General features: G+C 40.5%; 1 protein-coding gene across 2 annotated transcripts; it reads right to left on the minus strand.

Moving 5' to 3' along the window:
* Positions 1-1114: 1114 nt before the first annotated feature.
* On the minus strand, positions 1115-24607 carry ZDHHC7 (zinc finger DHHC-type palmitoyltransferase 7). 2 transcript variants are annotated; one of them, XM_062007284.1, is made up of 9 exons: positions 24461-24607; positions 19479-19591; positions 17988-18074; positions 14308-14630; positions 11447-11571; positions 6899-6995; positions 5958-6039; positions 5210-5340; positions 1115-4175 (listed from the first exon to the last, which is right to left on the minus strand). In XM_062007284.1, the coding sequence occupies exons 4-9, from the start codon at positions 14611-14613 to the stop codon at positions 3999-4001; spliced, it is 918 nt and encodes a 305-aa protein (XP_061863268.1). In that variant the 5' UTR covers positions 14614-14630; positions 17988-18074; positions 19479-19591; positions 24461-24607; the 3' UTR covers positions 1115-3998. The 2 variants fall into 2 exon arrangements, with proteins under 2 accessions (XP_061863268.1, XP_061863269.1); XM_062007285.1 differs by lacking the exon at positions 19479-19591.
* Between the last annotated feature and the right edge of the window lie 3136 nt (positions 24608-27743).

Below are 27743 nucleotides of genomic sequence, written 5' to 3' on the forward strand. Positions count from 1 at the left end.
CATCAAGAAGCACCAATCCATATTCAACCAAAAGGAAAGCACAGGAATGGAACTCTTACTCTGGTCAGAGGATCAACACTTGAAAAAACGCTGGTGCAAATAATTTTACTGTTATTAACAGATGCCTGAATCATTTGACAGTCTGATTTCTGCATTTCAAACCCTCTTACACCACTTTCTTTCTCCAGTAGGATTGAATACATCCACATATAACACAGTGCCAATAGAAAGAAGTGAGAACCACCACAGAAACACAACACTTATGTGCACAGATAGGCAGCAAGAAGCCCACAAACTAATTCCTCATGCCTGCTGGTGGCTAAGACCTCAGAGAGGCTTCATGAAACAACATGACACTGCTATTAGAAATTAAACAAGAGAATAGTAAGGAGCCAAATTAGCAGGAGCCATCTGCAGAGACATCTGTTCCATTTGGAGAGTAAAAAAAGCTCTCCCCTAAAATACAGGTAAACACAGCACACAAATATAATCAAACCATGAACCTGCTGCAAAATAGAAGAAGCAGTGGCACAAATTGATATGAATGCATGTGGAGCTGCTCTCTCCACAGGAACAGCTGTGTGCAAAGGTATGATACTATACTCTGGAAAGGTACCATGTTTTAGAATTATTGCCAATGGGAAATCAAACTGCTTTCAGTCTCTCCAACCTTCAGTGCCTTTGTAAAACCTTGTTTCCTCCTTGCTAAAGGACTAGTGGAAACAGTCCCAATTTATGCAGAGAAACTGGGGTGTCCAAACCCATGTTTTATACAAATACCCTGAAAGTGTGAAGCCTGAGATCCCCTGGTAGGAGTATTCAAACAGGAAGCTTTCACCATGTGTTTCTCCCCTTGCCTCAGACAAACATACCAAGAAAAGCATTTGCACAGGAGGATGCAGAAAAGGAAGAGAAGAGATGTGCAGTTACACCTTAAAACCATTAATAAGCAGAGCAGCATCTTTCATTTGGAGCAATCTCACCTCTTACTTGATACACATGTACATATAAATCACATGCCAAAGGGTGCAAGACCATCAACCCTGCAAGTTGTAACCTAAATATGTGCAAGTATGCACACACGTGCCAAAAAAAGTGACAGATGGAGCAGAAGTTAATCAACTAAGACTTCAATTCATTACTTTATTTCTGGTTTTTTTTTACATTAAAAAAATTACAACGTAACAAGGGTCTGAAAAGCCAAGTAAACCTGATTCCACACACTTGCTCAGTCACAGGGTTCAACTGCTTGAAGTGATGTTTTCTGATTTTCATCAGGATATTTTATTAAACAATATACACATTAAGAGCCTCATGACAAAGCCAGACATCTTTTTCCCCTCCCCTCAGTCTTTAAGATGTGCCACTGACACCGGATATGCAAAGATTTCTGTGGATCTTCCAACACTCCCTTCAGTTACACGTGACATAGTTTTGTTTATCTGACTGCAATTTCACTGGCTGTGTCCACCTACAAATTGCCAAGTGCTAAACTTCATCTCCACCAAGCAAAGAGAACATATTACATAGCATTGCACAGTTTTGTTCACAGGGCCTCAGATAATAAATGGATCCCTTGGTAATTTCCCCCACCCAATGATATAAAACCTGACGAAGCCGGAATGAAGATGCCACAAAGAGCCACAAAGAAATAGAGAACTCATTGGCAAAAAGAAAATATAGCTCCTGTAGTACATAAACTTGATAATGCAAGATTCTTCAGCACATTGAACTGCTTGAGGTGGGAGAGATCATCAGTGCCACTGGCAAAGTAAAAGCAAGAACAGGATGATTTTAAGGCAAGTCCCAGAACAGGGAGCTATTTACTTTCTAGGCACGATTTCAAGCTATGCATCAAGGCTCCTGCTTTATCCTTTGTATTGTCAGTAATTTATAGAACAGATTAACAATAATATAAAAAATAGTCTAAATGTAACTTTTAAAGAATCCACTTTTAGCTGAATTTCAGTGCTTACAGCTTGTATTTCATTACTTGCAGATTTAGAAATGTTTCTTAGCACTACTGTTGTTTGTCAGGCCCACATAAAGCAGTTCTAGATCAATATTGCTCTCATGTCTCAAAAGTAGTGTTTGGAAAATGATGAAATTCAAAAGAATTCCTTCTGTTGCAGGTCTTTCTACATTTAAGATATGTTGTACTTGAGAAAAAGGCAACCTCTCCTCATCCCTCTGACGCCTTTGTTCAAGGGATCATTAATAGCTTTCCTTCTATAGCAAGTCTATACAATGAAAGAAATACAAAAAGGGGGCAGAACTAGACTCTGCAAAGACAACCGTTTTCACTTCTAAGCTCCAATCTGCAGTACATTCATTTTAATTGCACACAGGAGGATACAGTCACTGGTCCCACTCATCCCTGCAGAGGACTAGATAACAACCCTCAAACACTGTCATGGTTTAACAAGGAACAGCTTTTGCTTGGTAAGAGGAGGAGGGGGTTGCATTGAAGACCCGGTTCCTGGGTTCAGACCCACCTCCAACCCAGCTGGGCCCATCTGGCGCCTCTGCCATCACTATTTAGGGACAGGAATTTGAAGTGCTTGAGGGAGGTGTGAGAGTGATACAAGGTGGAAGCGACCACGTAGACCCCACAGTCAGAGAAGGAGGAAGGAAGGAGGAGCACCAGACCAGAGACCCCTCTGCAAGCCGTGGTGAGAACACAGGCTGTACCCCTGCAACCCAGGGAGGGCCAGGGCAGGACTGAGAGCCACCAGCAGCTCCATGTGAGTGCACCTGGACGGGCAAGGGACTGCGTGAGGAGGCGCCATGGCACAGGCCGTGCTGCAGCCTGCGGGCCCAGAGCAGCCCCACACGAGAGGCAGAGAGGAGCTGCAGCCTTTGGGATAAATACATGTCAAAGCAGCCTGGGCAGGGCTGTGTGTGTGTGAGGGACCCCATGGACGTGCAGGGAGGACAGATGCAGAGCCACTTACCCAACAGAGAGACAAACGGCAGAAGCTCTCCCTGCCCTTTGGCAAGCCTCAGGTCTTTGGTACTTGAGGCTGATCGTGGTCTTTTGTTCCCTGATGGGCCTAAACCAGGACACTTACACTGAAGTTCCTCTACAATCAATGCAGTAAGGATAAGAGATGCAGACCTGAGGGCAGAATCTGACCCACAGCCAGTGGTGTTTACTCATGACTTAGAACATGCCTAAAAATGCCATCAATACTGCCAAACACAAGACACGCTTTTGTGAGCCTGGGAAGACATTTGGCAGGGGTGTAACAGTGCCTCTGATGTGTTACGCTGTTGTGTGCACCAGTCCTTTGAATCGCTTGCATATGAGGAACGTGTGCCTGAAGTGGGACACAAGAGTACAGCTCTGTTTAGTAGGATAAGCTGAAACAGAAATTAAAACTGAACAAACCACTATTCCCTGAAAACTGGATTGAGAAGGCTAAGTCTCACTTGAGATCAACTTTCACCATAATGCTCCTCCTTATGATTGACAACTGCACCTAAGTATATGCTTTTTATAAAAACACACTTCCCAAACATTTCTCAAATAAAAAAGGTTTAACAAAAAGGGATAATTAATCTCAAAATAAATTACAGTAGCATGATGAGATCAACTTTCACCACAATGCTCCTTCCTATGATTGACAATTGCACCCAAGTATATGCTTCTTATAAAAACACACAGGTAATTCCCCAAACTTTTATCAAATAAAAAGGGTTTAAAAAAAAAAAGGATAATTAATCTCAAAATAAATTACAGTAGCATGACAACATTTGGCTTCTTTAGTGTGACCATGGGCTTTTCCTTTGTTATCTTGCAGTTAAGACCATTACAGATCCAGTCGCGTCTCCGAAAGTTAATGAGATGTCTGTGACAATAAACGTATAAAACTCTGCTTGCTACAAGCAAATGTCTGATATCAGTTTCACCTGGTCACAGATTATAAGTAAGACAGCCTTCTCTGGCCCCAAATAAATATTATATAGTATTCTTGCAAGTTCCAACATCATTAGACTCAAACAGAAAACTCAGGTCCTCCTTTCTTTGCTCTCAGTACAAGTCGCCTGATTCGAAACCCTGCAAAAGGATTGATCCACAGGAGTGAAGGCTGACCCCCGAAAACAGATTTCATTCCTTCCCAGCGTAGTCTCCGCTCCCATGTTGGCTTTTCACTCTTCAGTCTTTCAATCTCCTGCATGTAAACAGACAGGCAGTGACACACTGGAAAGCCCAAAGTTTAGTGATGTCTGACAGCAGTTATCAGAAGTGATGACTATTTTTCATTCTTGTAACAGAAAGCTAATGAGCTGATTTAGCTTCACCCTGGTATCTATTTAGTAAGGAAGAAATAATGGCTGATTCAGCCCTGTGGGTACAGGGCAGAGACTTGGAACACAAAATGTGTACGAGAAGGTTGTTCTACCTTTGCCTCTTCCTTCCTCAAACTAAAAGATAAAATGACCAATAAAGCTGATGTTGGAGGATTTGCAGGTAACAAACCAAGGCTAGAAGTTGTTTACTCAGTTAATGGAACCAAACAATAAGGCTTCCAAGAAGGTTCTTGGAATTACTGCCATTACTGAAGCAAGGCTTACTCTCCCAGATGCATTATTTTGATGATCATTTTTTGTCCTCCTCATTAACAAAGGCTGGAACATTTTTTCACAGCTACTCTTCAGAACAGAAGTGCACTTTTAAACAGCCTCACACACCAAAATTCTGAACAGCCACAAGATTCAAATTCCTTATGTTTCCAGTCAATTATTCATCACAAAAAAGTCCTCTCAAACCTTAACACTGCACACCTAAGGGCAAGGGAGCTTAAGGTCCAAACTATGGTTATACTTAATAAAGAGTATCAAAGTAGAGGAAAGTGTGAAAGTTTGACAGTTACTTCCAGTGTAAACCTGAGAAAAGCAGACACTTCTCATGACACATCAGCAGTCTGGGATAGCTGAGAAGCAAAAAGTCCAAACTGAAGTAAGAAGCTGTGCAATCTCTGTCACTGAACACCTAATTATATAATTTCTGTCAGAAAAGCAAGTAATGCAAGAAGCTCTGTTAGAAAGCAAAGACCACAAAAGTCCATCAAATCCTTAGAACCTCAGGAAGTAAAAAATTATGAGCTATTTCAGCTTTGGGGGTTCCTCCAAAATAAGAGCCTCCCCTCATGCAAATAAACCAATATCTGATCATGTTATAGCATAGAAAAGTAAAGGCCTTTACCGTTTCATCATTGCATATTGAGTGGATTTGGGTGCCAAACATGACTGCAGTGAAAGTGAGAAACAGAAAACCCTCAAGGCACAAGAAGATCATCAGGATCACAGTTACAGGTGGGGAGAAGTCACTGCATTCTGTGAAAACAATGTATGTAGTTAGCATAAATATCTATAGAGCACGTTCATGCTGACACATTCACTCTTCAACAACCAGTAATAAAAGCCAAATACTTGACACTGGAAGCAATGTTTCACAGATGAAACAAACTTCTAATTTCTAGCAGGGCAGTAGCTTTATTTGCTGCAAGTCAGAGCTCTAAACAAACAACTAAGGGAGTTCAGGAAATTTATTTTCTACAGGAGCTTCACAGTTGGCTCCAGTAATAGAATGAGGGTGGAACTGGAATGAAGCTTCAGCTGTCATTCACAGAGCTGTGGAGGGGGACACAAAGCCCAGCTGGCAGCTTCAGGTGATACAGTGCTAAGGTGCAGGTAGTAAATTTTTACTTTGTGGAAAGGGAGTGAGAATGCCTCTGACAGCCACAGCTCTTACAGTGAATGACTAAAGGAAGGGGGAAGGGAAGAAATAAGGAGAGAGAGATGGGTAAAAAGGTGTGAAATATTTTGAAGACCTTACTTTAAAAAGATCAAAGAACTGTAATATTTCATACATGGGGTTAAACAGGTGGAATGTTATGATTTTTCCTTCATATCTGCTAGATTATGACAGTGAAAGTTAAGTATTTGCTTACCAGTCCACTGCCCTCGGACACAGGAGAAAAACTGAAACCCACACAGTATGAGCGCATGAGCTGAAATGAGGGCTATATACATCTGCAAGTAAGAGAGAGTGCTTAACTTTTGACTGCTGCCATGTCAAAGCAGACATTCGTTTCAGCCAGCCTTCAACACTGCACAGCAAATACACTTTCCTATTTCATTGTTTTAAATTCAGTACAATGATGTAAAGCCACACTCTACTTAAGCTTAAATCTAAAGCCATTAAGCAACAATGGAAGGTTAAGGATTAGCTCCCTAAATCACATTTCACTAATTGTTACTACATAGAACACGGCAAAATTAAGGCAGCTTAAAATAATAGCACTTTGGAAGATTAAAATGAGCATAAGTAGAAACATCTTCTAGTTTGGTATCTTGCATAGAAGGAAAAAAAAGGGACTGGAACATCTTGCATACGAGGAAAGGCTGCAGGAACTGGGGCTATTTAGTCTGGAGGAGACTGAGGGGAGATCTTAGTAACATTTACAAATATCTAAAGGGTGGGTGTCAGGAGGTTGGGACATCCCTTTTTTCTATAGTAGCTAGCAACAGGACAAGGGGTGATGGGATGAAGCTGGAACACAAGAAGTTCCACTTAAACATAAGAAAAAAGTATTTCCCTGTGAGGTGAGGGAGCCCTGGCACAGGCTGCCCAGAGGGGTTGTGGAGGCTCCTATCTTGGAGGTCTTCAAGACCCGCCTGGACATGTTCCTATGTGACCTTATCTAGGTGAACCTGCTTCTGCAGGGGGGTTGGACTGGATGATCTCTAAAGGTCCCTTCCAACACCTACCATTCTATGATTCTATGCAATAACTGTGCCCAGAAGCCATTACTCACCACTAAGCACAACCAAAGTTGTTTTAACCAAGGGAGATTCAGACTGAGACCTAGTGTTGTTGATATTCACTTACCGTAAACAGAACAAAAAACCTCTGATTTTTCTCCCCCACACAGTTGTTCACCCACGGGCAGTGGTGATCCATCTTTCGAATGCATCGTTTGCAAATGCTGAAGGGAAGGAAAAGAGATTTCTGTTGAGAAACAATATGTGGCATTTCCATGTAGAAAACATGAGCATTCGGTGGCCGTAAGACAAGGTGCTGAAATCTTTCCTGACAAACTGCAGACAGTGATTTAGTTGCATTTATTTGAAGAGACTATTTGCTCACTTACAACTCAGCTACTGGTTGTTAGAAAACCAACTGGGTACGTAAGATATTCCCCATATAGAAGCAATATTAACAGGAGAGTTGCTGCATATTCAAGCACATAATCAAGCAAATCCAGTAACTTGTTTTAGATGCACTACTGAATGAGCAAAGCTCCAGCTCTTCCTACATTCAGTATTTTAAAAGCCTTTCCCTTCTGGAGAAGGTTTTCTTAAGACAAAGTAATTGCTTCAAGTTTGTAGACTTTTAAGTTGTAAATTTAGTTTGTGAATTGGAAATAAAACAGAAATTCACATCTTCAAGAGTGAAATGATCATTCTTGAGGTTTCACCTGGCCATAACGTTCTAAACATAGGCAATCAAAATCTCAACTGAGGAACAGCTTACAGTGTCCCACCTCACTTCCTCAATGTAAACTGAAAATATTGAAACTATAAGCAGCACACCTTCTTTGCCCACTTGTTAATGAATACTTAAACACTACTGCTCTTTGCTAGCTCTGCCCAGTTTTCAGTCAAGGTGATTTCCAGAAAGAAAAGTCAAATATTTCAGTACCAGAGAAATGGTACAGTACCAGAGAGCTCATTTCCCTTATATTCAGCTCCATCTGTAGCCAAAGACTAACAGTTCAAACACTAACAGTTATACAAGAGAAAGACATCACTTGCAACTTGTGTTGAAGATCATCTGTAAATCAATTGCTTAAGTAATGCTGATATTTTGTTTTCCTAGATTTATAGTTAAGACAGCCACATACTCAAAATGTTCCAGATTTTCCTGCAGAATGTTAAAAAAACCAAGCACTCATTTCAGCAGTTACAAAGCCAAATGAGTCTAAAAAAAAATGCAGGCACTGTTATTCAAAATTCTTTGGTTTTAAACATATGCTTATTTAAGTATGGTATCTATGAGTGCTGCAGTGACAAGCCACAAAGCAAAGCTAGATGATTGTCACTGAGGTGAGGAAAGGAGTGTCTGTGGGGATGAAAATCAATGTTTCAAGGCATAAATTATGCATGATGAGGTAATTCAGTAAGGGGCAGAACATACTCCTGTGCAGGTTATATGAGAGAATCCCAAATCTCTCACTGCTCTTCTGAAGCATCTTTTGCCCTGAGCTATCATAACCCAGCCCCTACATTCTCACTGCCTCTGGTTTTATGGCCATTAAGGATGATTCACTCTCTGATGCAAATTACTTTTTAAATAGTGCCAGTTACACACGAAAATCCCAATACCATAACTAAACACCACAAGCATTCTCTAGCACAGAAGAAATAGGTATCACTCAAGAGAACACATTCAGAAGGCTTTCCAAAAGATTCTCATTTCACAGCCCACTGCCTGCAAGTTCAGCCTCTCTTTAATTTCCCAAGCTCTGTGGAAAGGTGAGCTGACTCCAGTTACCACGACCATACACCCTCCTAATGTAACACAGTGTCACTCTGAAAAGAATATTAACGTGCAGTACTGAGTAAAATCACATCCAGATTCAATCATGCCAAACACTGGAGGATGTGAGGTGGGCAGGATTCACTTTTGCTCATTCAGTATTTCTCACAAGCCCACACAGAGCTCTCCAAGACATCAGCTGTCTGGAACCCTGCCTTTCTTTCTAATCTCACACGATTCAAGGAATGCTTCCAGACAAGAAACTTGCAGCAATACTTAGAACAGTGGCTCTGCCTTCTTCCTACCTCCAGCACTTGTATTCTATCCCTTCCCCTGTCCAACCACAGATATTTATGTAGCAAGAGTTTGGGGAAGTCACTCCTTAGGCACAACACGGGTCATTTTACTGCAACTTACAAGGGGAAGGAGCGATATGATAAGGAGATCCAGTAGCTGGGGACAAAGCAAGGTCTTCTCCAGCTCAGCACTGCTGTTGAATGCAGGTGCAATTATAGTTTTGAAAGAATGGTAACATTCAGAAAGAGACAGCTGATGGTCTATACAACAGAAATTCATAGGAAGACTGAAGCAAACATCTCAGTGATTTGATTCCCCACACACAAACACAGGCACTCAGAACAGGCTGGAAAATGACAGCTATGCTCCTTCAGGAAAATGAAATAGCATTCACTCAGGATAAGTCTCTTATGCTGAAAATGGTAACTGCTTAGTAAAATCTCAGTTTAATGTACTTCTCTGAGGCCAAACATTCAGCTCTAAATACAAGTTTCTTTTTCCCATCACTAGTATGTATTATGAAACCATTTTTTCTTCCTTAAAAGAACTTCTGTTGCAGTGTTGCACAACAATTTTTCATAACTACATCATTAAGAGTCTCTTCTGTTAATAATTTACAACTCAAACATGCAGTGTGGCTTTGAGTGTATTTCCCAACAGGAGTCAACTTCAATTTCCATTTTCAAGTCTCTTCTATCAGCAAATTGCCACTTTGACTACTTGGGGCTAAGACCATCCTTTTAATGTCCTTGGAATGTGTTTGTAAGCCAATAAAAAGTTTGGCAGTATAATCAAAGCTTCCCCCCCTGCATTTGGTAGATTTCTACAGTGCTCAATCTATGGCAAAGAATCAGATTCTGGTGGATGGTTTCCAGCCAGTTTACCTGTCTGTGCAGTATGTATTTGACATTGAAGAAATATTCTTAAGTAAAACAAAGGATTTTTTGGTGAAGTTAACAATAAGGACTAGTAGCATGTATTGCATGGGTAACAGAAACAAAGACAATTAAACCAGACAGCCAGTTGTTGAGAAAAACATTGACAGTAGGCTTACAAAAGGATAGCACATACATTTTTAGGCTCTGGCTTGGTCTTTCAGATGTTCTAAAGCCAGTTACACAGCTTTTTTGCTCATATGCAGAGTTCAACATAACAAGTCCTCATTTAGGGCTAATTCCACTACTTCCAAATCAGTATATCCTATTAGGACTGGAGATGTCCACTTTACACAGGTACCTGCAAAGTCTCTATAGGAACCTGCCTAAATCTGAGATGGCAAAACCTGCCAAGATCCAGCCTGCACTCAGCAGAGGCTCTCAGGTGTCCCTTTGCTGCAGCCCACGAACACAATGCCAGGACATCTGAACTACACAAAGTTGTTCTGGATCCCCAGAGACAAACAACTTATACTCTGCCACAAGAAAGTAGCTGCCCTGCCTCCATCCTCAGGTCCACCAAGCCCTCAGCCTGGTCATGGTCACATAACACTACCAGAGCAATAAAGACAGTCAGAAGCAAACTCCTCGCTCACGAAGGCAGGCCTGTACCTGCATCCATGCAAAAGCTAACCTACACCACAGATAAATGAAGACAATCCTATACGTGACTATTTATACGTGAAACTTTCTCCTTCACACTCCAGATAGAAAAACCCACTCACATCTGAGAGAAGAACAAGATCTCAGTACTGAGGCTGAGTATTTATAATGCAAACAGCTTCTCAGCCATAACTTTCACACAGTGACACACACTGAGATATTTAACTTAGAAACCACAAATTTACACAATAATTTGAGAGTCCTGACAAGACTTCAGTCTATTCTTTTGAAGGGCACTCAGAGACTTAAATGCAATACACCACACAATTCAGTACACATCACTGCTCACACCTAGAGAGAGAAACATTTCCATACTTATATAAGCCTTAATTATGCAGGCATATCTATTTTCAACTCTCACACAATAAACATTACAAATGCATAGCCACAGAGCCTGAAAACTAAAAAGAAAAATGGATCCATTTACACTCTCTTCCATAGGGTGGTTAGTTGAAATTATCATCACTTCTGGCCTCATTAAAATGAATCTTCAATAAACAGAAGTGCATTCAACCAATTATGCAGACAACTTTGGGAAAAGAACCTGCCACTTCATATGGAACTTCAAAGGACACATTACAAAGAACAGAAGACACAAAGTGATAGTTTAAAACTAAGCTGTATACTCTTAATTTAAGATTGCAGGAGTCATTTCGTATGTCAGCTTCTATCAGAAGTTTCCTTGAGGCTTTTCCCGTTGTCCTGAATTAGCAACAGCACAGCACAATAATTAGAATGATGCACAGGAAAAAATAAGACAGTGTTGAAGACATCACAGTTATGATTATTTTTAAGAACTCCAGAGCCTCTTAGTTCTTTCCTCTCGTGCACATTCATTTTTGGCCATAGTATATTATATTCAAGCAATACTCTCCAATGTATGAATTTGAAAGTTTATTGTACACCAACAGAAACTTGTGGGGAAACAGTTACCACATAAATATCAAGAACATCATTCCAAGAGCCAATATCCACAACTGCTTTAAAGAAAATCATGACATACCTGCAATGGTGTGCACGTTCAGGTTTGATACTACAGCACTTTGGACATTTGTAGATCACTTCTCCTGGTTTCAGTTGCAAATTATCCATGTATTCCTTAGTGGCATTTCCTTTGGGTACAGCCCCCTGAAATCATTTCAGTTAAAAGACAGAAAGCTTCTTAAATGGTATGAGAGCATTCAAAAATACATTTTACAGGCTTTGTACCAGTCATCTCTGGATAATTGCTGAAATAAGTTCATTTATTCAAAGATAGTAAGCCATAAGCCAGAACCATTTATAAATGAATAAATTACCTCTGCCTGACCTCAAATTCAGTTTCATTTCAGCAAGACTCAGCTATGGTCAAGTATTAGCATAATTGTGATAGAACCTACTGTCACCAGCATGCATAAAATGAAGAGGAACTAATTTCTATGTGCAGATACGAGCACTACAGGTACAATACCTGCTGAAAAGTTACTTTGAATAAGCACTACTAAAAGAGAGTTGATTTTTACAGTAGCTGGTGTTAATTGTTGTGCCATTCTATTATTAAACTAAGCCATCCACAAAAGTTAAATCAGTAATGACTTAAACATGTTATTTCAACTCTATGAATCCAAGATTTATCCATCTGTCCCATGTACACAAGTTTTTGAGAATCAACAATCATCCCTTTTCCCCTTATACTCAAGCTTTTAGCTTGGATGCTGGTCAGAGTGAACCATCATTGGCTTCTTTGTTCTCCATCTAGTATCATTTGCTGCCTTCTGGTACTGGTAAAGTTTGTGTAGCTACATGGCAAACAGTGAAAGGAACTGATCCAGAAGAAAAATAACTCATCAAGAAAAGAAATTACTTTTTAGTGATTAGTTCTCTGAGCTGTTCACCACAGAGCCCCATTAGCAGCTGCTTCCACACAAGGAGGAAGAGGACCAACAGACAGGAAGAGCAAGCAGGACTGCTGCTTCTTGTAACAATATTAATCTAGAGCCACAAGAGATCAGAATCTGACTTCTAATTAGTAAGAAGAAAATAGCGGACAGTAGCACTATCACCTTGCTGATTTACAGAGTTAAAGGCCTATCTGTGTCAGGAAGTGATTGTGAAATAAACCACGATGAGAAATGAAAGTGCAATGGCCTCTGTGTACCAACCCCTCCAGGCCAGCACTTCCTTCACACAGGGATAGCCTTCTCCAGGTCGGCTTAAGTCATCTGCAACACTCTATGACTGCTTTTAATTAAAAAAACAGCCCACTGGCAATATCATCACTTTACACAGACAACACAGAAGGTTTTGGGAGAGAATTAAGAAACCAGCAAGCATTTCAGACTCAATTACATTTCCCTACTTAGGCTGAAAGTTTTTGTTGGTTATGGGCTGGAATAACAACCTTTCTTTGTATTGCAAAAGACACAGCCCAAGTTCTGTCACAAGTGAACTCTTTAGCTAAGTGACACTTCAAACTTCAGACAGCTGGCCTTTGCAGCTGAGAGTTTCTTAAACACCCAGGTCATATTGCTGAAGTGTATTTTGCAATATAAATTCTGGGACTGAAATTAAAATGTCAGTGTAGATGAAAAAGTGTCATCTTGTTCAAGGTACATTTATGCTTATAAAACACACCTTGCATTCACCTTTTACTAAGGATGACAACTTCTGGCCATGCTTTTAGCATTTTGCTGATAAAACTACATTCTACTTCCAAAACATCTTTCATAGTCTCCAACAGCCACCAGTTCCTTTCAATGAAAAGTCTGGTTTTATGGTTATAAGACTAAATTTAATTCACATATGTTTTGAAGCAGTTTATTCCTTTTTTACTTCAGTGTTAGTTTCTATCACACAGTTGTGTCTTCCATTCTCAGAGTCATCATGAATAGAGCAGAGAAAAAAACCAGTAATGATTCATCTCAATTTCTATCTTGTTTTATCCATAAAGAATAACACAGGTCTAAGAAAGACACACAGCTTTACCAGGATGTATTTTTAAGCAATCTGTCCTTAAACCATTAACTTTCTTAGCTGTCCCAGTCTGTAGAAGTCGTAACACTTCAGCACTGGGTGTGTCAGAAGTAAATCAAAGACCTAGAAAATCATTAACTACAGCACTCTGCTGGCTTTCTGAACACTCCCATAACTTCTATATACACTGGTACAGCCTCAAAAAACCTGTAGAAAACAGTTGTTTTTCCCCTCACCCCTCTCTACCAAGATTTATTCCCTTAAAAAAGTAACAGATTTTAGCACAATATAATCTCTTGAACTCTTGAAGGGTAAAAGCCCTAAGAAATGAGTCCTTCCAAGACCTCTCACACCTACGCTGCTCCAATGTCAGTTCGATGTACATCTACCTTCTCACTGACTCCAAATACCTAAACATAACAATGTCTGAATCACATAGGACAGCACTTCTTACTTTATGCCAATACACGACTGAGGTTTTGCAGCATGTCTACCTCTAAAAGTTCCCTCGTGCCATAAATGGAAGAAAAATTTCAAACAATGGAACAGTATGAAGTTACAACTTCTTAGGAAGTTTTGAAAAATATATCTGACCAAAAAACACAAGAATGAAAAATGAGGACAGAAAAGACTCTGGATAAGCTTAATTAGCTTATTCAGAACTTGGGTTAATATTTTATGAACTATATTTCTCATGAGCCCACCCCTCCCTGCTCCTGAAGTCAAAAAGTATTTAAGGTTTCTTTGATAGAACACCAGGAAAAGTACAGATATCATCCTTTCACCTTGAGGGGTTTGAATCTAACGCCGCTTTTCCTAGCAGGAGAAGTGACAACACTTCTCCAAGTTTCTCTGCAGAAGAGAAGGTACACGAGAGAACAATCCAAGGTCAAGGAACGCTCGCATACTTACTGGATCAGTTAGCATAGTTCTCAGGTGCGATGACAAAGCTAGTACTGCCAAGCAGTTAAAGAGAACACCGTTGATCACAGAGTACCAAAAGTCTTTGGAAGGCAGCAACATGACAAAAGTCACTACGAAGTCTGCATAGACAACCAGAAGCCATGTCATTATAGCACAGACCATACCGCAGCCATCCCGGATGAACCAAACCCTCTCTGCCATGTCGGCCTCTGAGGAAGAGGAGTCGTAGCTGTCATTTTCAGCAAGAAGTGGGTGGTGCTCAACATCACGGAATCTGTGCCCTGATGACTGCATGGTTTTTTGGCCTTGCCCTGCAGGAAGCAAAAGGTATCATTATTATGTATGATCAGACTGGAAATACAAGTGGCTCTAGTTTTTTATTTCTGTAGGATAAAACATATCCAAGTTCAAAACTGATTACTTTTTTTAAATTGAAATCTGAGCAATTCTATGACTACATGAAGATGAAATATTTCTGTAATCAAAAGACAGGTTTCACCAACAATTTTGTAAGTCATTTACTAAGGCTTACAGTCCCATAAATGTTATTTTTTTATCATCATATTGGGTTTGAATGTCAAGGTTTTGGTAGCCAGAGTTGCTACGGTGGTGGCTTCTGCGAGCAGCTGCTAGAAGCTTCCTCCATGTCTGAGACAGTCAATTCAGGTGAACCCATCGCTGGCCAAGGCTCAGCCCATCACTGACTGTGGTTAAAATATTTCAGAAAAGGGAAAAAAAATAACTGCTCATCTACAATTGCAACCAGAGAGAATACATGAAAGAAAGCTCTGCAGACACGAAGGCTGGTGAAAGAGGGGAGGAGATGCTCCAGGCACCAAAGCAGAGATTCCCCTGCAGCTTGTGGTGCAGCTGATGGTGAGGCCCTGCCCCTGCAACCACGGAAGCTATGATGGGGCAGATAACCACCTGCATCCCAGGAAGGACCCCATGCTGGAGCAGATGGATGCATCAAAAGGAGGCTGTGACCCCATGGGGAACCCATGCTGGAGCAGTCAGTCTGTTTCTGAAGGACTGCACCCCATGGAAGGGACCCACGTTGGAGCAGGTCATGGAGAACTGCATCTCATGGGAAGGATGTGTGTTGGAGAAGTTCATGCAGAACTGTCTCCTCTGGGAGGGACCCCACACTGGAGCAGGGGAAGAGTGTGAGGAGTCTTTCCCCTGACGAGGAAGGAGAGGCAGAAACAAAGTGTGATGAACTGACCACAACCCCCATTCCCCATCACCCTGCGTCACTGAAGGCAATAAGGTAGAGAAAATCAGGACTGAGGTTAAGCCCAGGAAGAAGGAAGGGGTGAGGGTGTGCTAAGATTTAGTTTCTATTTCCCAGTATCCTACTCTAATTTGACTGGTAATAAATTAACTTCCCCAAGTTGAACTTGTTTTGCCCATGATGGTAATTGCTGAATGACCTTCCTCTCCTTGTCTTGACCCACGAGCCTGGCATTATATTTTCTCTTCCCTGTCTGGCTCAGGAGGGGAGTGATAAAGTGGCTTTGGTGGGCACCTGGTGCCCAGCCAGGGTCAAGCCACCACAATCATAAAACTCCAATGCTTGACAAAGGGATTTTAGAATGGTTTTATTTCCAGCTGTGACCATAAAACATTCTTCTTGTTTTGTTTTTTTTATCTCAAGTTAAAATGGCAAAATCTTCATTAAATTACAGTTCATGTCTTGGAGAAAAAAGCAAATTATGGCACCAGACTATCGATTTTTCAAACTGGTCCAGCAATCCAGGCAATAGCAGATGGAAAAAACAGAATGGAAATAAAGCTGTTCTAATACATTGTTCACAACAACACAGCAAGTCAGAAAGCAGCTAAATTTGTTGACAAAAGTGCTATTCTGTTGGAAAAACCCACAAACCTGTTACAAGCATACATTGGATAACTTACAAAATGGTCTCAGATCAGCCCAAACTTAAACAAATGGTAGTGGTTAAATGAGTATGGCAATAGATTACACAGGTCAGATTTTCAAAGAACACAAATTAATTTCATGAAAACTTTTCTAGGGCTTTGTTGCTGTTCCAACCTGAAACAAAAACAAGGTGAAGCCTTAATAGCTTTCATGAAAACAAAAATATTTTCCAAACATCTGTAACAAACAAGGATATGCCATGGTAGAACTGAAGTGCCATCAATAAACAGAAGATGAATCAAAGCTTAAACATTATGCATCAAGAATTCTGTGTTCTAAAAATCATATTGATTCATGCTCTTAAAGGCCACAGCTGAGAAACTTAAAAGCATTTATATTGATTTATGACAGCCACACAGAAGTCTCCATTTTTGACCCTTATCAACGGTAAGCTAGATATGACTGATAGGCATTATGGCACTTAAATATGGGATCCCTTACTTAGTCAAAAAAAGCCAAAGTGACCATTACCAGGTAAAGAGACTCTCACTGAGATAGTTTCCAAATGAAGTTATGTATTTCTAAAGCCTTTAAAATATTTCCAGTCCTATCTACCAGGAATAATAATAAACAAACACATTCTGCCCCACAAATCTTAATGCTAGAACTCGGTAGGAATAATCTAAGAGACTGGAAATGAAAACAAGTATATGCAGACTGGAGTGCAGAGATCCAAAAGCAACTTAAAACAGCTAGCTGAGATACTCATAGCACACGGTTAAGTAGCACTTTGGGACATCAGCCACACTATGTGGTCAAGAATTGAAAAACAACTGAAATCTACCTACATGATTAGCAGTGGTACATCAAGAACTAGGAAAATCAGCTATTCTTTCATTAAAAAATGGGCATACACAACTTAAGAAATGTTATTGTCTAACTTCTTCCTCTCTCAAAAAGATCTACAAAAAAAGTATGTACAACAAATATTCAACTAATCCTTGAAGTATATGAAGAGCTGACAAGCCAAGTAAAATTCACACACGCAAAAAATGCCCAACAACTGCTCCAAAGAGCCAGACTTCTAAGGAGATAAGTGGCAGTACTGCAGAAACAGTCAAATACAGTGCATTCACGCATTAGTATTTTGTCAAAATATTTTTGCACTAGCACATTCTGCTTTTGTTAACTCAAATTTAGGGTAAATACAATCAAATTTGCAATGGCAAATGTTTGCTTTTTCCACTTTTCAGTACTGTTTTTCCCCCAAATATTATCTTTTTGATTTAAAAAGTCAATACATAAGTAATTTGGAATATTTTTTCAAAGAGAATGTCTTTTTTTCTCCCTTTACCAAAGGACTGTTTAGAACTCCCACTCCTTTGAGACCTCCTGCTGCAAAGATGTCTTGAAGTGTTCGAAAGGAATCAATAAATCAAAACCAGCCTCTCAATTCTGAAACTTTCTGTAGAACACAAATTTGGAATTCCTATCAGATAAGGTGCAATACTTCAGAAGAAGAAATCTACAATTATTTTTTCAATCAAAGCAAGTTTTCAGTTGCTTAAATCAACAAGTTACCTTAAATCAGAACAGACATCAAGACTACGGAAGAAAATGAAAATCAATATTTGTGGATGTCATGACAAACTTGAATTTTAGATCAACCCTGCAAACAACTCTTTTAGCATATAAATGAAATGGTATAAAACTACTGCATTCATCCTGTTTAACTGTTTAATAACCAAGAAATTTTTAGCACAACAGGAAAAAAAAAAGCACATACCTCACAAATGTTTTGTATGTTATTCTGACATCATGTCCCTCCTTTGGGCTATCCTAGGCTATTCACATAGTCATATCTGATGTAAATCTGAAAAGACATCATCAACAAACTGATTAGTAAAGCGTTCTTGCTTCATCAAGAAAATAGTGTTAAGCAGAAATAATATACATAGCTAGTGGTACTTTAGAATACACTGCATATGCTTAAAGCAAAAAAGCTTCTGATGAAGAGAAATATGCTTTTACATTAAGCTATAAAAGAACAAACTAAAAAACTCTAAAGACTGACTCAAGCAACATTACACCTGTCATCTTCACTGTTTTTTTTAAGGTGAGATGGATATTCAGATTTTAGCATTACAAATTAATGTATCCAAAGACCTACTTTTTTTTTTCCTCTTTACCATTCCTTGATGATTAAGAGAGAGTAAGCAAAAAATAAGAATCTTACTTGATTATCTTCTAAAGCAAGTTTTTTGGTAGCAGGTTATTAACAATAAGTATATATGACTACTATTATTTTTATAATTCTAATATAACAAGCTATGGGAAATTTAAAATAAAGAAGCTATTAATTCTAGAATCTGTACCCAAAACAAAATGTCCCACAACTATGCCAAAGGGAATAGAAAGTTCTCCTTGATACAATTATATCATATGTGCAAACAATTACCATGTAGTCGGTGGTAATACAAATTGGTATAAGGACTGAAATGCTAAGCATAACCTATTCTAATCACACTCAATTTGACAACACAAACATTCCACAATCTCGAATCACATTCCTTTCTTTTCACAAGGACATAAGAATCAAATCGATCCAATCAGATTGTATGAAGTGAGCAGCTGCAGTTTTAGAAGTGCAGAAAATTTCTTTTCCATAATGAAAGAAAAGGAGGAACTTACTTTATTTTATAAAACCAGGTACTTCAAGGCTTGAAAATGTCAGCAGTAAATTTTAGGAAATCACCACATGGCATTTACACAGGACTGCAGCACAAAATCTCACGTTAGATTTCAGTTTGGGGAAGAGAAGAGGTATGAGTCTGAATTTCTGTTTGCAAAAGTTTGTGACCACGTGCATGCTGCACAGAAAGAGCTGCCATGCTGGTTTCTGGTAAATTAAGTTGGGACTCCTGCTCTGTGCAACAACATTGACTGCCACTGCCACTCTCTCACCCAGTCCTACTGCTGTGAACTGTAACATGTCTGACAAATAAACTCCCAAAATGTGACCAAGGAAGATTTTTTCTTAACAGTACAGGATAAAATTACTGGCTTGGAGTAGGAACTTCAAAGTTGTGTCTGATTAAAGTTGGCTAAAGAAGTATCTAGGTTTATTTCTTCATTTGTTTTACTTCCTGGTATTTAAAATAAGTTTTGTGACACAGAAGCTTCACTCTTATTTGGGAGGTTAATTTAAATTAATATATTTTGAGAGTAATGTAAAGACTCTGACATTCAACAACTATAAAAATGTGAAGCCACTTACTTGTAAAGTAGCTTGTTCGAAAAAATATTCCAAATATATTACTGATGGAGTTCTTCAGTACACATCTTGGAATTGTCCCAGTTCGAGGGGAATTGTACTAATGCAGACTTCCCCTGAAAAAGGAGAACCCTCTTATTTAAACAAGTTCATGTATTTTATTGCAAGCCTAAAAGGTAATGCAAATGGTTATCATGCACATATAACTGCATGACACCGCTGATTGCTTCCTGTTTCGCTTTATAAATAACCCTCTATACTTTTGTTAAACAAGTTTTCACAATATTATGAAATCCACAATCATTAAGTTGTCATTGACATGGCATTTTTAGAAACAGAAATACACAAGAAGACAGGCTGAGCACATCACATTCATTTGCAATGTCACCCACCCATTCTCTGAGCTGAAGATGACAAGCATTAGAAGAAGACATGCTAAGCCTCTGCAGGTGAAATTTTAAAATCAGAGTAATCACTTGAAATTGTTAACAGACAACTTATTGACAAGACAGGGGGATGATTTTTTTCAGCCATTTCCCTAACACTAAACACACCTCTGTGCAGAATTTCAGTGTTTACCATAGCCTCATCAGTTACTGGTTTATGTGAAGTACCACCATAGTTCAGTTTTTGTGACAATAATAGATTTAGTCATCCTCATGTGCTTTCTCCCTCCCCTGCTCCTGCACATTATTCTTCTCTCCAGCTGCCTACACCATTACCCCCCACCTTGGTCCCCTTCAAGGGGAAGAAGATCAATGTTTGAAAAGCACTTGGATATTATGAAGAGCTAAGTATCCCCACTGAGATGCTCACAGCTTTCCTCTAAACTGTTAATTTATTTGCTTCAATGCCTGTCCTAATCAAATTTACACTGAGTCTTTGTTATACATATAAAGCACAAACCTCCAGGACAAAGCATTACATTTCAACCCCTAATATACCAAGCAACAGTTTTTAGCTTGACCATTTGAAAATCTTTATCTCACATTAGCAGATTAAACTAAACTACTAAAGTTTCATGCACAATGCCATCTGTTTGCAGAGGTGATTATCATAGAATCAAAGAATCTTAAGGATTAGAAGGGACCTCGAAAGCTCATATAGTCCAACCCCCTGCCAGAGCAGGACCACCTAGAGTAGGTCACATAGGAATACTAATGTGATGTTGTTCTACTTTTAGGTGTTATTTGAATTTCTTAGGTTGAGAATGTCTCATCTGACCTGCAGCTCATTGTTAGTGAAACCTGAGCCTACAACACACATACATTATTGAATTTAAAAAGAATAAATAAACCACTTTTGAAGAAGATACATTACAAACTCATCATCACTGGCAAGATGGTCTGGGAAAATGACTCGATCTCAAAGGTCTTTTCCAACAGTAATGACTCTATGTTTCTAAGATATTTTTATTTTTCCACTGGAGCTAGAGAAGACCCACTGCAACAGCAAATCTCCTTTCTGTAAGTTCACTGGAAGAAGGTTACTCAGGGCATTAGGAAGATGAATGATATAATACAGCTATTGTATTATGAGGCCCCTGCACTGTCAATTAAGTTTTAAAAAGGGCCCTTCAGGGTTAATTACCATCCTTTTCCCTGCTATTTTCTGAGGAAGAAATGAAAAATGCTGTTGTAGGGAAAAAAATATTTGTTAAAAAAACCCAGATCAACAGATAAGAATTTATATTTAAGCTAAAAATCTATCAGATGTCAAAGCCTAAATCTTTTTCCTTCACGCTATCCAACAGACAGTTCCTATGGTTCTTTGTATCTCAGTTACAACGTAAACAGAATGCCTTTATTTCAACATTTCTGATTGTGCACTGCTAAATCAATAGTTGTAGGGACACTAACAGATACTGCACACTGGAATAATAATCCTGCAGTGCTTACACATGATAGATTTAAATCCTACCTAGAAACCACAGCATCGGTGGCAAATAAAGATCACAGAACTGCAGTCTCATTACAAGGTGACAAGATAAACACTAACTTTGATAACTGCTAAAATTTCAAGTAAACCAAGTGGACACACCTACTACTGCATCCTACTCCATGCAAAGACATTTAATAAGTAAACTGTGGCTTGTTTCAACTTCTCAATGACTTGTGTAGCTAACAACCTTACAGCAAACAAATTAAGCTACTCCAATAACTACATCAACCAGTGAAACAAACCCCTTTAGCTCAGCCCCAGCAGTCACCTCACTCTGAACTAGGAGCCCTCTGCCAGGGCTTCAAGGCTCATCTTTCTCAGCAACCAGAACATGTGGAAGAATGGCTACAGTAGTAAGTATTCAAAGGAACCAAATCATCAGCTACAGTCTCAATTTAGCACTGACAGGCTCAACTTTCTATCTGTAATTACGGAGAGATGTGCCAAATTTCAAGAATCTGGGACATATGTAACACAGTGCACACAATTCTGAAAAAGAGCAGCTGAAATAGCTTGTGATGGCAACTCATGATACAAACCTAAGTGCTATAATCAACTTATCTCCAAATCCATCCCGTATCCTTAGTTTATACAGAATATAGCTCATCATCTCTCTAAATTCTTGTTGCTTTTGCTCTAACTTAATATATTTTGCTCTAACTTAATATATTTTGTGCCATATTTATCTCATGAGTTTCCTGTTTATGCCTTGTAGTCCTGACCCATGTCTGCTGTGCTGCAAGCACACAGGGATACTTTACAGGGGAAACAGGGAACTAATGTGATGCTATTCATATGCATCCCAATCTTCAGTAAGTACATATTGAACACTTCAAGCCATTGCAGTGATTCTCCTTTTGCCACCACTTACTCTACAGCATGTGCCAGGCCACAGAAAAACACTGGAATTGTTTCTTTTCAGCTCTGAAGAGGGGATAAGCTTCTTCAAAATACTCTCAGAAAAGAGAGTACATGGAAGAAGTACTTAAGCATAAGTAGGGATGTCTAACTGGGAAGCTGGTCATCTAATTATTCATGTCTTTATGCCAGTAGCATCTTTATAAACATCATCAAAACCCAGCAATGAGAATTCAGGGTAAAACAAGTTATGCAAAATAAAAGGAAAAAAAACCAAACCCATGCATGTGTTTAGAACACATATTTACAGAAGACATTAAAGGGTTTTGCTATCAGCAATAAACCTGATAGATTTGTGATACACAAGTCACCTTTCCACAAGCCGCAAAAATAACATCTGAGACATTCAGCAAGGTATCATTTCAATGACAAATTTTTCTCCCATAGATGTGGAAAATAAAGAAAATAGATTTCAGGAGACCTTGCCCAGCAAATATATCCATCATCTGATACACAAACAGTTCATCGAGATCCAATAGCAAGGACAGAACACTTCTGTCCTTTACACAACCTTTACTTGAGAGAAGGGCACAAATACAGTCTATGGCTGGGCTTTGTACCTTACCTCTCTTGGAACAGGGCCACAAAAATCAAAACCAGATTAGACTCCAGAAAGTTATATCCTTAAACAACTATCAGCATTGTCACAAGGAAATTAAAAGTTCTATTCCTTTGCCAACAGCAATTATATTCATCACATTCTACTTCAGAGTATGATGTTTTAATTCCAATTTTTGCATTCTTCAATATACACTATATCCTCCTGCTCAACTGGAGGGAGCCTGAATCTCACATTTACCGATTGCACTCAGTGTGTCAGGCTTGAGGTCAGGCTGGCAAGCAAGTTTTACTGTCAGTTATACCCACATTAACACCTCATCCTTCCTTCTAGGTCCCTCAAAAAATAATGTAATCAAAGCTGATCCATTTTCTCTAGTAATTTTCAATACTGATTAATGGAGTGTTAAAGCCTTTACTGCAGTGGTTCCTCACTTATACCAAAACTCACACAAAGCCCCACATTTCCTATATATTCTTCATCTTTGGTCTTTCAACTGCTGCACAATGCCACCAGTTTATTTTCCTTAAAAGTATGTCTTCATAAAAGGAATAAAAACCAAATCTGTCAGACATATATGATACTAGCTAGAGCAAAACCAAAAATGATGCTGAGATGAAAAGTATTATCAATTCCTTTCTGCCACAAAGACCTTTCAGCTATTCAGCTCTAATCTAAAACTGCTAACATTTTAGTTTTCATCTAGTATGTCTCTGCTTATCTGTAAAGTTTCAAAGTCAGAGAGCATCCACTTCAAAAGATCTAATTTAAGTCCGCTAGTGTGAACAGTCACAATGACTTCAACCTAATTATGTCTTCAGCAAAGCAAACAGTTCCCTTACTGTAATTCAGCATCCTGATACCAGTATCTAACTATATATATGTGGTGTAGAAAATAACACATGATTCCCCATTCTTTTTTCTATAGCACAGATCACATACATGCTGTGCTGTACAAATCCACTCTCATTTTTCAGAGTGCCAACTACCTGCATTCCCAGACCCTGCAAGTGTTATTCTATCCTCCTGGAAATAAGGAAAACTAGCACCACATAAATCAGCAGAACTCCCAGAGCAAGTGCTAGGGCATTACGGAAAAGCATGCTGTATCAAATGGTTGCAGCTCTCTTCCCTCTCAAGCTTCCCACGGCGGCAGCTGGGATTCTACAACACAACTGAGCTGGGGGACAGGGACACTTCCATCACTTGTTTCCATGGCTGCTGACACATGATTGTAAGCTTTTCTTTAAATAATCCGAAAAGAGGCTGAAGCAACAGCCAGGAACCAGCAACACTCCATTAAGAACTGACATCAATCACCGTCAGGGACGGAGCCTGACGGGGCACCCAGCCCTCACCCCCAGGACAGGAACCTGATCCTCGCTTAACCTTCACCGCTCGCCCTTCGCCGAGGCTTCACCGGAGCACCGCGCTCCTTCCTTCCCAAGCCTAAGCCTCTGCGAGGGCCGGGGCGGGGAGCGCAGAGAAGGCCCGCGGCAGCGGGCTCCCTCCGGGGAACCGTCTCTGTGAGGAAGGTGGCCCGGGGAGTGAACGGGAGCACATTTACCTCAGCGGCGGCGGCCCCGCTGCCCTCAGAGCTGCGGCTGGCGCCGTGCCGGTGGGGCGAGCCGGGGCCGAGCCCCCGCCGCTGAACCGCCGTCGTCGCCGCCACCGTGCCCCGTGTCACCGGGCGCTCCGCGGAGCCGACGACTCCCGGAAGCGGGAAGGGCAGAGCCTCAGGAGGCGGAAGCCCGGGCGCCGCGCAGTGCGCAGGCGCGGAAGCGGGCGGGGCTGCCCCCTGGCCGGAATGCGCAGGCGCCTACGGGAGGGGGATGGTGGGGGGGCGCTGGCCGCTGCGCGCATGCGCGGCCCGAGCGGGACGGCCTTGGCGGCGGCTGTCCGGCAGGAGGGAGGTGCGCCGGCGGCGCCGCCGGGGGGCGCTGTGCAGTGCCGCGCACACAGGTACAGGGTGCGCGCCTCCATCCCCTACGTGTACAAGGCACCTGGGAAGCTCATCCTGTGCAACCCCTGCCAGAGCAGGGCCACCTAGAGCACGTCACACGGGACCTCGTCCAGCTGGGTTTGGAACGTGTCCAGAGAGGGAGACTCCACAGCCCATCTGGGCAGCCCCTGACAGGGCTCCCTCACTCTCACACTGAAGAAGTTTTTCCTTGTTTCTTTGGAGCCTCTTCTGTTCCACCTTGTACCCGTTGCCCCTTGTCCTATCATTGTCCATCGCTGAGAACAGCCTGGAGCCACCCTCCTGTCACCCAGCCTTTACATATTTGTAAACATTAATGAGCTCACCCCTCAGTCTTCTCCAACCCTCAGCCTTTCATCACAAGGGAGATGCTCCACTCCATCATCCCTGTGGCCCTGCGCTGGACTCTCTCCAGCAGCTCCCTGCTTTAGTGAACTGAGGGGCCCAGAACTGGACACAATATTCCAGATCCAGTCTAACACCCCTTCTAACACAGCCCAGGATGCCATTGGCGTTCTTGGCCAGGAGGGAACATTGCTGGCTAATGGTCATCCCGCTGTCCACCAGGACCCCCGGGTCCTTTTCATCACCAGTAGCGTTGTAGTCCAGCAACAGGACATCTGCCTGCACATGCAATAACTGCATACAGATCCTGTGGGTTTTACTTCTTTCATGAGCAGTTTCTGTTTTATCTCTACGTTTGTTTTCGTGATGATACTTCATTATGGCCCCTCATTACTTCACGGAATCTGAGCAGGGTGATTTGGCACCTAAGTCAAGAGACTGTTCTGTAGCTGTTTACTAAATTGGGTCAACCCATGGCTTCAACACCAGCAGTTAAATGAGATAGATTGTTTTATATGGAAATACTATTGCACAACATCCAGAATTTTCCACCATGTATTAGGAAATATATATGCTCAGTAGCTTTAAAACTCAGGTGCAAAATAGCAACCCTTGCAGTATGTGAGGACACATTTAAAACACATCAAGATGAAAAAGCTGAAGAGTGACAAACAGAAATTTCCACAGCTGAGGCATGCTCCTGCACCCTTTATTTTTGTTGTAGCATGACCACCCTCTAGTGGGACACAGGCCGCAGGTGCTTAAAGGGTTGTGTGTGCTGATCACTGCAAGAATTAACAGCTGCCCACATGTCCTTGTATATTTCTACTATTTGGGGGTGGGTCTTTTTGGCATTTCCTTCTACTTCTGTGCTGAAAAATATTTCAGGGACTTCAGAGGAAAGGGACTTCAGAAATACTTGGGATTGTGTGTAGTCTTCTATCACTCAGGAGCTGGGTTTCACATCCTAAAAGAAATTGACACCACTGTCTCTGCTATTCAAATTAAAGTATGGAAACGTCTATACACACAAGATCAGAAGAGCTAGTCTTTTTCTACAGCTTTCTTCTTCTTCCATACTTTCATTTAATATAACTAATACACTCTTTATCCAGGAATAAAAATATAATGAAGAAAAGCTTTATTTACTTGGGTACATACTTACAGGAACATGATGCTTAATTATAGTGACCTTAACCCCTGAGAAAAATGAAAGCCATTTCATTTCCTTACACTTCCTGGCGCTTTTATTTCAGAATGGCTGAGATATGAGTTACCCAGAAGTGACCAAAAGTTAGGTATCATGTTGGGATTTTTTAGCAGTTATCTACTAGACAGGCCTCTGCATGTTATAATGCCCAGGAGGCTGTATGCTTGAGCAGTTGCTACACATGCTTTAGCAGTGACAGCTTCTAATTCAGTGGAAGTTTTGCAATCGATTTCAGTGGAACTGATGTTTAGTCTCATTTGCACGGTGTAACTAGTGCCTTTGTCCACTGGATGGTGCATCACTTATTGCTGCAGCCCTGGGGCAGCCCGGTGTTAGTGACACTGACCCTGTGACATTGGCAAAAGGTGTAGCAAGGAGAGAAAATGTATAGACAAGACAGAAATCTGAGAATTTTTTAAAGAAACATCACATATAATTACATATAACTTAAATACAAGCTGAAAACAGGAAATTCTCTCCCAGATCTGAGCTTTCCTTAAGTACAGGCATGTCTGGGTCTCACACTGCAGGTGTGAGTTTAGCCATTTTTTTCGGGACATGGTTCTGAAAATCCAGTTACATTTGCAGCTCTCTGAGGACACAAGGCCATGATGTTTTGTTTTGGTTTGTTTTTTTCCTTGGCTTTGATTTCTGCTCAAACACTGCTAGAGAGACCAGGTAGCTTTGCACAGCAAATACAGTCAGCACTCATCACTGCAAAGATCTTGAGAACCAGTTGGACCTTGGAGCTATGCTTTGATCTGATTTTGCAGGTCCTTTATTTTTGAGGATGAAAAAAGAATTTTTTTCTGATGGAATACAGCCTTAATATAACAATTTTCTTTGCCAGGCAGCTGGGTTTAAAAGAGCCAGTGCTGGTTAAATATTTCACTACGCTATGAGAAGTTGGATGGCCAATCCTGCAGATGCTTAAGAGCAAGTTAGCAAATTTATGCTAACCTGAAATTCTTCAATTCAGCTTTCTTTGTTCTCTATATTTTTACATCTGTTATTATATCATTATCTATTTTTATAACTCTTCTCTGCATGCATCAGTTGCAGGTTCCTTACATCAGCAAACAAATCAGCTGAATATTTTCCTCCCCACCTTATTTGCTAAGCATGTAGAGCAGATCTTAGACTTGTTTTAATATGCACAGCATTGTTTTTTGCCACGCCAAAAACATTACCAGACATGTCAGGACTTCAGGTTCTTCTGCAAGCCCTGCTGGTTTGGAACTCATTTCCACAGCAAACAATAATGCCAAGATAAATTGTTTGCCAGAGATAACTTCAAGCCCTCAAACAAATTAC

This window comes from Colius striatus, chromosome 14 (assembly GCF_028858725.1).
Source record: "Colius striatus isolate bColStr4 chromosome 14, bColStr4.1.hap1, whole genome shotgun sequence".
Classification (NCBI taxonomy): Eukaryota; Metazoa; Chordata; class Aves; order Coliiformes; family Coliidae; genus Colius; species Colius striatus.